The 11607-nt window shown below is 34.3% G+C and overlaps 1 protein-coding gene across 1 annotated transcript; it reads left to right on the plus strand.

Annotated features, from left to right (window-relative positions):
• The first annotated feature begins 412 nt into the window (after nucleotides 1–412).
• Nucleotides 413–11406, plus strand: NTS (neurotensin). Its single transcript, XM_052641326.1, has 4 exons — nucleotides 413–485; nucleotides 2204–2265; nucleotides 8524–8748; nucleotides 11254–11406. Exons 1-4 carry the CDS (start codon nucleotides 413–415, stop codon nucleotides 11404–11406), a joined length of 513 nt encoding a protein of 170 aa, XP_052497286.1.
• Nucleotides 11407–11607: the final 201 nt, after the last annotated feature.

The following is an 11607-nucleotide window of genomic DNA, read 5'->3' on the forward strand; positions in this document are numbered from 1 at the left end:
CAACTTCTTAGAGTCAGAGAATGAGAGGAAATGGGGGAAAGAATAGTACTGGAAGTTCTTTTCCAGTATGCTCTATATGGAATTGCTTTTGAATGACTCCTTTTGTGCGTCATTAATCTGGAGCACCGGTGGCAATTAGGGAAGATGTCACTGTTCCTGGAGGTTCAGAAGTGGGGGTGAGGTGTGAGGGGACAAAGGAAAAGGGGAGGAGGAAGTGGGGTGGGTTGGAGATGAAGGGTACATCGTGAAGAGATAATCTCTGTGTACTCATGACATCATCTCCTCCATATATATATATAGGGAATGGTCAAAGCATCGCTCATAGTTCAGTACTTCCAAAGTCAGCTGTGCTAGAGAGCCCCCTTCAGCCTGTCCCTGACGTTTATGAACTTGGCTTGCTAGAAGGCTCAAGATGATGGCAGGAATGAAAATCCAGCTGCTGTGCGTGATGCTCCTGGCTTTCAGCTCCTGGAGTCTGTGCTCAGGTAAGCTCAGCTGCATTTCACAACTCCTTGAAATGATATCTTTTTCTGTTTTTGCAATGTGTTTTTACTATGTTAATGTATCTGGGGAGAAGAGTTTCTCCCTTATTCTGATTTGCTTTTTAGTGATAGAAACTGTATATTTTCTTTCTCTGTCTTTATGATTACAAGAACTGAAAATTTTCCTTTCCCTTTTAAAATTTGCTAGGTAGTAAAAGGGATTTCAATAAGACACTTCATGTTCCTGTTTGCAATGTAATCACTAGGAAAAAAAAAATGTAAAACTTAAGCTGATCTAATGAAAAGTACAGAAGTGGTGCCTGTCAAAATGTAAACTCATAATTCAAACTGATTCTATTTGAAATGTTTTATATCATCTTCATTCACTCTCTTAAGACATGGTGGCTTCTCCCTTTCAAAAATTATTTTCTTCATAGTGTGTGTATTAAGATAAAATGAATATTGATGTTTAATGAATCAACAGAATAAAGCATTATTTGTAGAAAATGATCTCTAGGAAAATACAAAAAAATGCCAAGCTTTTTTTAAGAATATATTTTAAATCACTTTTTTTCTGTGATAAGTAGACATATTACAAATTTTACTATTTTCTTGCATGTCATTTAAGTTAATACATAATGTAACTAGAATAATATTCTTATATTGATAAAAATTATTTCCCTATAGTATATTTTGCATGTGATAATTAAGAAGAAGTCATACATTACTAAATATCTATCAATAGCTTACCTTGAAAATAAATTTCAAATTTTAGAGAGTAATATGAAATATAATAATTGCAATATGCTGCAATTAATGTTTGAAAAATAATTGAATGATCACATCAAGGTAAAAAAAAAACAAGGGATAAGTTTAGCAAAAATCATTTAACTTGTTTTATACTGTAATGTCATAAATATGACACTGAAATGTTTAATTCAAATTCCTGCTCTGATTTTCATTTAGTGTTCCATAACTTTATTTCTGTTATCTTATGTATTTTCCAAGATTTTCTTCTCTGTGAAATATTTATTAGTGGAAACTGAAAGGGTGTTCTAAAAAATATTGGAAGTCCATTTTCAACACTCTTGTACATGTATTGGTGGACATCTTTACTTTTGCTTAAATGATTTTTTAATAGCCTGTGATAAAATTGCCAAGTACACATAATTCCAAATCCTTGCTAATATAGAGAAACAAATCTTTCAAAGTGTGTTTTGTAAAATAGCATCTCAAATAAAATAAATCTCAGTGTCTTTCTTATTCCAAAATTATCAATAAGTAACTTCCTTTGATTTTGTCTTTAAAAATCATCTTGTACTTACCTTTTCATTATGTTACTTTGAAAATATCAATGTGTATATACTCTATATATATGTAAACTATTGCCAGTAAAAATTAACCAGCGTATTTGGTGACATCTTTGTAGTATAATCAGGTTTTATTATCCTGAGATTCAGAGATTTAACAACTCCAAATCATCAAGAGCTCTCTTGGCATAAAAGCATGTGCCTATTTTCATAAAAGTGCTTCTATTGTTCTGTTCTGTTAGACTAAAATAAAACTATAATTTTTTTTAAATATTATTATAAGGAGAATAAATACATAGCAAAGACAATAAACTTCTAAGACAAAGTTTTTTGAGATTAATCTTAAGTATTCAAGTTATAATTATATGATATGTGGTTATATAGTAAACATGTGCTTTTGATTTTACTCAGATTCGGAAGAGGAAATGAAAGCGTTAGAAACAGATTTATTGACCAATATGCATACATCAAAGGTAACTTTTTCTTTCTTTCTAAACCAAAGCCTGAAAACATATGAACTCTTGTTATAAACATGGTGTCCTCTTCCTATAGTAACAGCTTCCCATTGAGACTGAAAAGCTCATTGGGAGGCATTTCCTTTTGGGGGAAACTGTTCCTTAAGTTCAAAGGACTTAAGGGTATCGATGTGGCAGGGACAGAAGTTTGGTGATATCAATCACTACATTGCAAATTTAATTAAGTAGTCACATATTATTTATGTGGAAATCCTCTCTCCATTTCAATCACATTATATATGATGAAAGATACACTGACTTCAAGTTAAAGACATAAATGAAAATTAAGTGACATTTTTGCCTTTTGTTTTGCTATTGGGGAGAGTGAAATGGAGTTCCTAAATTAAGAATGAAAGTTTGTGAAATCCATGAAGAAATGTGACAGAAAGTAAAGAGCAAAGACCGGCAAACAGAAACCTGGAGATCTAAGCCTGCAACTGTGACTTGTGAACAATTTGATCTTAAGCAAGGGGGCTAGTTAATAATGCTTGCCTTTGTATCCTCATTTTCAAATGTTGGGGTGGGAGTTTATGATCTCCTAGTTGTTTTTGATTAGTTGCTAAATCGTGTCCAATTCTTTTGCGACCCTTAGGCTGTAGCCTGCCAGGCTCTTCTGTCCAAGAGATTTCCCAGGCAAGAATACCGTAGTGGGACATTTACATGAAGTCCTCCTCTGGATTTAAATTCTCCGCATAACACAAATGTTATTGGAACCTGCTTATTGTTTGTATTGAATCAGATAAAACTTTGTACTGGACCTTTTTATTCCTCTCTTGGGATCTTGAAAGCAAGGTTTTTAGACTCCAGCCTATACCTAAGAATAAAACTCAATTAGAATATCCCCAGGTACCACGCTACTACACAATTTTGATTTACCCAGAATGAAATAATCGGAATATATCTAAGTGTAGAGTTAGAGAACAGGGTTCCCAACCAAAAGATGTTTCTCAACAAAACAAAACCAAAAATCAAAAATATATTTTGAAGTGAGGCCCCTGTGTAATCACTGTTGTAACACAGGTCCCAAAGTTGAGGACCCAAGATTCCACAGATGCTGTGATGAGAAAGTAGATGTTCAGAATTCCTCCTGCCACCTCAGGTCTGCCCTAATTAGATGATGAAAGATACACTGGGCAGATATCCAGGGCAATACCTCTGGCATATAAGTAGAATTATGTTCAATAGTGGATGTGAAGGGGAAATACCCATTTGTGTGTGTGTTTAAGAGTGTGAGGCATTATTATCTAAAAGCTAACAGACATATTTTCTACTATGGTCCTTAAAAGACATTTGGGTATTTCCACACTTGTCCAGATCTATAAAAGTTGAACACATTGAAACCAAATTCTACCATAACTTGTTAGACTTCCTATCACAAATGATCAAATTTTATTTAGTCATTAAAAGTCAGTGACCAAGTATATTTAACTTTAAGAAAATAGATCCTTTGGTTAATATTCAATCAGAACATCCATGACTACAATCACTTCAACTCATAAACAGGAAGACAAGTGAAGTCAATGGTGTTATTTAAATAATGAAGCAGATTAGTATGCCTTAGTGTCTTGATAGAGAGTTTGCCTTTATGATTTCAAGTTTAAATTGATAAATAAAGGTCCTAAGTAATCTCTAATATGTGTTATGGTTCAGGGAGTGCTAGCTACTTTGCAAAAACATGGGAGTGGTTATGATTCCTTCCCTGATGAAGATACTGCAAGGGAAAAGCAATTCCAGTATATGGTATGGTTTAGTTTTATTCTTAAGAAAAATACATAGCAAAAGTGTAGACACAATTATATATTTCTCTTTCATTCAGTTATGGAATATATCTTTAAAACAGATCATGGAAGAAAATTTGAATCCCATTGCCTCTTTGAAATAAGTAAAATACAGACTACTATGAGGAAGCACTCAGAAGTATAATTATCCCAATTTTGGTGCTAAAATGGGAACAAAAATCTCATTTCTTGCTTTGTACAAAACTACTACCACTTATTTCTCTCTGATTCAATTCATGTTTACTGTGGGTATTCTATGCAAATAAGGACTCTAAACTTTTGACCATTTTAAGCAAATTACTGTATTTCAATTTTTAAAAGGATAGTATTATTAAGACTATTTATTAATTAGTAACACTATTAATAATTCCATTATTAAAAGCTTCCAAAAACTCTAGCTTTCCTCTTCCCACTCTAAAGGTAGAATATGTGAGCAGTTTCAATTTTAAAGTAAAACTGTTTAGACACAGAAATGTAGCAACAGAAAGTCAAGAGAAATGGCAAAGTTTGACAAGAAGTGGAAGATAAGGATTTTTTTCTCACAATACAATTCTCTTCATTACTGATCCTAGTGCTTTGGTATAGATTTATTAAGACAGAGAACTATCCACAGTATGCAGAAATGTCAAGTTCAACTCCAAATACAACAAAGGCAAGTGTGGGTTTCCAGCCAAGGAGCAGGGTTGGAGTTGGGGGGGGCGGGGGTCAGTGTATGGAAAATTACTAAAAGGAAACTCTAAATCTAGGAGGATTCTTGCTAGACTACTCAGCAGAATTCTAGGATGATCAGATACCAACAGTGAGGCATTTTTACAAACTTGACTCCAAAGGATTCTTGCTAAAATTGGACTCAGTTGGATGAAGTACAAAGACCAAGTTTGGGACCTCATCAGGAAGAGGGTTCAGGGGAGCCTGACTCAGATTTCATCAAAGAGAGAGTCTTTGTCATTTTCTTGAGCAAACTATTTAAACCTCATAAGAAATGTTCTCAGATATTAATGCCTGTCTATTTAGACACCATATGGTCCAAAGCACTCTCTCTGCTATGCTTCCAGAGTATGACAGGGGCTAAGGTGATATTAAATAGTAGCACTAAGTGTTACAGTGACTGTTTTAACTGGCAGAAGAGAGCAAGATGCTTTACTGTTTTCTCAACCAAAAATTAATCAGACAACACAAGTCCTGACAAATAATTGATGAATAAAGCATTCTGTGGCTAATTAGTTTGAGGAGCATTGGATATTATGTTGGCACAATTGAAAAGTTGGCTTCCCTGGGGGTTCAGATGGTAAAGAATGTGCCTGCAATGCAGGAGACCTGGGTTCGATCCCTGGGTTGGGAAGATCCTCTGGAGAAGGGAATGGCTACCCACTCCAGTATTCTTGCCTGGAGAATTCCACGGACAGAGGAGCCTGGCTGGCTCCAATCGATGGGGCTGCAAGCAGTCAGACATAACTGAGTGACTAACGTACACATATACTAAAAAGTTTTAATGAATATTTGCAAGCAAAAAACTCTGGGGATACTAAATTCAAGAAGCTTTTAAGTTTCCTTTAAACTCAAGTTTTCCAATTTACTTGACAGCAAAACTCCTTTTCAAAAACAGTGAGTACAAAGCTAGTGTTTTAAGGAACATATTCAGATGATCTCTAAAGAACTTTCTGGATATAAAATTGTAGCATTGCCTTAATTAGCAAGACATCAGGTGTTGCTGCCACAGAATGGAGCATGTTGCCTCTTAAGTTTCCCATGGCAGAAAAATTGAAGCAATGGGCTAACAATCATGTTCAAGGGGCATAAGTGAAAGGGTTTCCAAACTGGTTGGAAACATTATAGTGAATATCTTTGTACTTATAGGTTTTCATGTCCCTAGGATAAAATCTTAATCAAAAGGTATGCATATTTACAATTTTAATACATATTGCTAAAAACACTTTTCAAGAAGTTATTGCAAGGTTTACTCAGACCAACAAATATTTGGAAGATAAAGTGTTGTTCCTCCATATTCTCATAAGTACATCGAGTGTACTTATACTTTTAGGGTCCTTGATTTGCTAGTAGCCAAGCTGAACGTCATTCCACATATTTCTGTTACAAATTTCTTCTTTGATGAGTGATTCTGTGCCTGTCTGCTCATATTATTTGCCTGAGACTTAATTTTTTTTTTAATTTTTATTTTTACTTTATTTTACTTTACAATACTGTATTGGTTTTGCCACACATTGACATGAATCCACCACGGGTGTACATGCGATCCCAAACATGAACCCCCCTCCCACCCCTCTCCCCACAACATCCCTCTGGGTCATCCCCGTTTTTATGGAGTATTCCCCAGTTTCTTTTTGAAGAGCTCCTCCTGTGTTAAGTATATTAGCATTTTGTGACAGCTTTTACACTATATCTTGCTTTTGATTTTAGTTAAGGCTGTTAGCATTCTAGAGATATTTTACAAATTTATGCATGTAAAATTATGTTTTTCTTTATGAATTCTGGTTTGGCTATTTGCTTAACAATATTTTTCCAAATTTATAAAATAAATTCTATACATTTACATATTTTTATTTTTACTCATATTTAACCCATCTGGATATTGTTAGACTCTATATCAATAAAAGTTATAACTAGATCTAAATCCAGATTTCCCCTGAACCAACTGTCTCAAGGACTTCAAATGCACACTTTGCTATGTGCTTTTCAATCATATGGACTTGGATCAAATTTTGGACATTATATTCTCTTTTGAGTTTAATATTTATTCTTGCTGTATTGATTTACTCTTTGATTCAGTCCAGTTCAGTTCAGTCGCTCAGTCATGTCCGACTCTTTGTGACCCCATGGACTGCAGCACGCCAGGCCTCCCTGTCCATCACCAACTCCCAGAGTTTACTCAAACTCATGTCCATTGAGTCAATGATGACATCCAACCATCTCATCCTCTGTTGTCCCCTTCTCTAGCCTTCAATCTTTTCCAGCATCAGGGTCTTTTCAAATCTGTCAGTTCTTCACATCAGGTGGCCAAAATATTGGAGTTTCAACTTCAGCATCAGTCCTTCCAATGAACACCCAGGACTGATCTCCTTTAGGATGGACTGATTGGATCTCCTTGCAGTCCAAGGGACTCTCAAGAGTCTTCTCCAACACCACAGTTCAGAAGCATCGATCCTTCAACGCTCAGCTCTCTTTGATCACTCTCTGATCACTCTTTGATCACTGAGCTCTAAGATATCTTTCAATATCTGGCAGAGTAAGTCCTGCCTCATGACCTTTCTATTTTCCTAAGTTTTCTTGGTTCTCACACATTCATACTTGGAAATTAACTTCATAATTATTTCCCTACACTCCCTCTTCTTCCAGTCTCCCCATATTTTCCAGATTGGTACATTGATTTGCAACTGCACTGCATTTGGAAAATAATTCAGAGTGAATTGATGCCAATAGAATTGATACTAATATTTTTGAGTCTTCTGATCACAGCTTTGTGTTCATTACAAAAATTTTTTTATGTTCTTTAGAAAAAATTGGTGCTTTTCTTCATCTGTGTCCTTTGAGGTTTATTAATTTTTAAAAGTTATTTCACATTTAGTTTCTCCTAAAATTGACAAATGAGAAGGCTGTTTACTATGGTAATAATGATTTCATATAGGGAGAAGGCAATGGCACCCCACTCTAGTACTCTTGCCTGGAAAATCCCATGGATGGAGGAGCCTGGTGGGCTGCAGTCCATGGGGTCGCTGAGAGTTGGACACGACTCAGTGACTTCACTTTCACTTTCACTTTCATGCATTGGAGAAAGAAATGGCAACCCACTCCAGTGTTCTTGCCTGGAGAATCCCAGGGATGGTGGAGCCTGGTGGGCTGCCGTCTATGGGGTCGCACAGAGTCGGACACGACTGAAGCAACTTAGCAGCAGCAGCAGTAGCATAGGGTCTGATTAGAAAAGGATAGTTAGTTTAGAAAATATTATAATTTTCAGATAAATAAATTAGTCAGCTTTGATGGTACCTATGACAACTATTAATGTGTGGAATAGATTTGTGGTCTCACAATACTATAATTGCCAATATTTATTAGTATCATCATAGTTGCTGTTCCATTAGACACTAACCTGAAGTATAATAGAGAGTGGTATTTGAATATTTTCACCTGTGCTGTATATATATATATTTATGCATTTCTACTTACTGTAATTTCTATTTTCTTTCTTGCTTTGCTTGTGTATGTGTGTGTTTATGTATGTTAGCTAAAGCCTTTGTTAAATAGAGGATATGAAGTATTTGGAGCTATTCAATTTTGTGATATGAAGTTACTAAGTTAATAACAGTGTTAGGCTAGAGTAACAGTTAGATCCTAAAAGGTAATGGGTTAGCACAGTAGAAATTTATTTCTAACTCATACAACACAAGGTTAATTACAATAGCTATTTCTTTCTACATTTCAGATCAGTAAGGCAAGTGTTCCCTCTTGGAAAATGAGCCTGCTGAATGTCTGCAGTCTTATAAATAACCTGAACAGCCAAGCCGAGGAACCAGGAGAGTTTCATGAGGAGGAGCTCATTACAAGAAGGAAATTTCCTGCTGCCTTAGATGGCTTTAGCTTGGAAGCAATGTTGACGATATATCAGCTCCGAAAAATCTGTCACAGCAGGGCCTTTCAACACTGGGAGGTAAAACAAAAGAAAAATATGAATATGATTATGGTTATACTAGTTAACTCTCATTTATACTGATTGTTTTAATCCTGATAATTATCATAACAGGAAGACTTACAAATATTAAGGAAGAATAAACCATGTGTTGAGGTTAACATTCCTTCAGATCTGCAAAATGTTTTGCAAATATTTGAAGTTTAGCAAAATATCTCTTCTTTGGTCTTTAAAGGGGGGTCTATCTTCAGGTAGATTTGATCCACATGCTTTTGTTGTGGATGGCCATGCTTAGGCAACTTTTGGTGCTGGTGGTGATAGTAGCATACTGACGAAATTTAAGAAACTCAAAATGCTTCCTTAGAAACACTAAGTCCTGTGTGTTTGTTTATAAATAAACATAGGACACAAAAGATTTCATTTGTATTTGAAAATATTAGGTAAATAAAACTGGAATGATAAGTGTATATATATATATATATATAATTTCCACTTATACTTCTATTTCTATTTTAACTGAATGTGTGGGTTGTGGATTTTAATCATCCTTAGAAGCTGAATTAATTTGATTTGGCTAATAAAGCCAAATTTCACTATACAGAACTACAGTAAAGGAATGGATGTATAATATACACCTCATGTGTAAAATAGATATCTAGTGGGAAACTGTTATTTAACACAGGGAGCCCAGCCAGTGCTCTGTGATGACCTAGAGGGGTGGAATGGGGGTGGGTGGGATGGAGGCTCTGAAGGGAGGGGATATATGTGTATACTTATGGCTGATTTGCGTTGTTGTATGGCAGAAACCAATACAACATCACAAAGCAATTCTCCTCCAATTAAAAATTTTAAAATGAAATTAAAATAAAAAAAAAATACTACACTGGTGACTCACCACCTTTGGTTTGAAAATATTTGGAGGAGAAATGGAAGACGAAAATGCTTTAAGAAAATTTGTAATTTTCCCAACAAGGGAAACATTTCTTTCAGATTAACCCCTAAGAGAAATTTACTTCATGTTTCATATTCTGGGCTTACATCAACATCAGAGATCTGAGGGTCTGAGGGTGCCTTTCCTGCTAATATAACCATCTCTATAACATGCTATCACAGAGATACCCTGTAGAAAAGAGGAAATGCAGTGCAGAACTTCTAGTATTTATTCTAACTTGTAATCAAAAAAAGTATTTTCCAGATTAAAATAAAATGAAAAAATGGTTTTTAACTTTTCTTGCTGGATTGTTTATCCTCTAATTCCAATTCCAGTTAAATGATTTTCTCTTTAAAATATTATGTCAATAAAACATGGAATATTGGAAAATGTCAATTATGTGCTCTTTATTCAGAAAAAAAAAAAAAACCCTTAGTAAACTATAATACACAAAAATCAGGTGCACATAAGATTAAAACTTTTGCTATTTGAAATGTTACAGAGTGATTTAAAATGAAATGATGATATTATTCAGAATGTGGTACAAGTAATTACAGACTATGTGCACAGAGAAACAAAAGATTAAGGAACTAGATTGTCTGACAGTAGCTGTTTTTCCTTCTCTGAAATTGAATAGCTGTGGGTTGAAATAAAGTATTTGTGATATGATCAATGCATACAGATTATGATTAAAAACTTAGTCTCCTATTAGTACTAATTATAGTCACCCCAAAATTTAGAAGACAATCACAAATATGAATATAATTCTTATCTTGAGCATTAGCATTGATTTTTAAAAAAATCTTATGGAAATCATGTGCAAAACTCTGGGAAGAATTTCTAAATATTTTATGCTGGTTGAACATTTTGAATCAGAGCAGTACTATCTGAAAAAGTGTTTGGAACTAATTTTAGAATACAGTGCGTTCAATGAGATATTAGGCAAGATTTTACATGAAGATTAACTCCCTTGAGTTTTTGAATGTGAACTTGATTTTAATGATTAATTAAAGAAGCACAAGCTAAAGATCTTTAACACTTAAACAGAGCCTTCACATATGTTAATTCTAAAACAGATAAGCAAGTAGGCAGAACAAGCATTCCTCTCTCTATGACTGAGAAACGGATCTCTAGAATGGCTTTCAATTCAAATCATTAATTAACAATGCAATTTAAATTTCTATTGACCTTTGAGGCCAAACTTGGTTCACTAAATTCAGATCTCTATATTTGTTGTGACTTATGATTTATTTCCATCTTTTGATCTATCACACATTGAAGAAAAATACTGAAAGTAACTTTAAGTGAATTTTTTTCATTTGGAGGTAGTAATATGGCCTCGACAAATAATAAAAGTTTAAAGCTAGCTTGATGAACTAGGAAGAACATTGAACAGAGAACAAGAAAAATCATGTTTTCATCCTCTCAGCCACCTGTATCTACTTGTCCTCAAGCAAAACACTTAATTGCTATGAACCACATCATCCACATATGTCTTATGTCTGAATGCAAATGAGATAAAAGGTAGATGAAACACCTTGAAATGGAAGACTTTAATGCATGTAAGTTTGATTCATATTCTGTCTATCTTGCAGTTGATTCAGGAAGACATTCTTGATGCTGGAAATGACAAAAATGAAAAGGAAGAAGTGATAAAGAGAAAAATTCCTTACATTCTGAAACGGCAGCTGTATGAGAATAAACCCAGAAGACCCTACATACTCAAAAGAGGTTCTTACTACTACTGAGAGGATAAATATTTTATTTACATGTGATTGTGATTTCTTTTAATGAAATATCATTATATTTGTGTGGAAATGTGACAGAGCACAATTATTTTGTCTCTTCTACAGTTGTGGTTTATTAGATGTGATTTTTTCTGCATTACTATAAATTGGACTAAATGTTTAAAAATAAATCTAGATCTTGAGCATGAAGTGTTGTGTATA

The sequence above is a fragment of the Budorcas taxicolor genome, chromosome 5 (genome assembly GCF_023091745.1).
Source record: "Budorcas taxicolor isolate Tak-1 chromosome 5, Takin1.1, whole genome shotgun sequence".
In the NCBI taxonomy this organism is placed as follows: Eukaryota; Metazoa; Chordata; class Mammalia; order Artiodactyla; family Bovidae; genus Budorcas; species Budorcas taxicolor.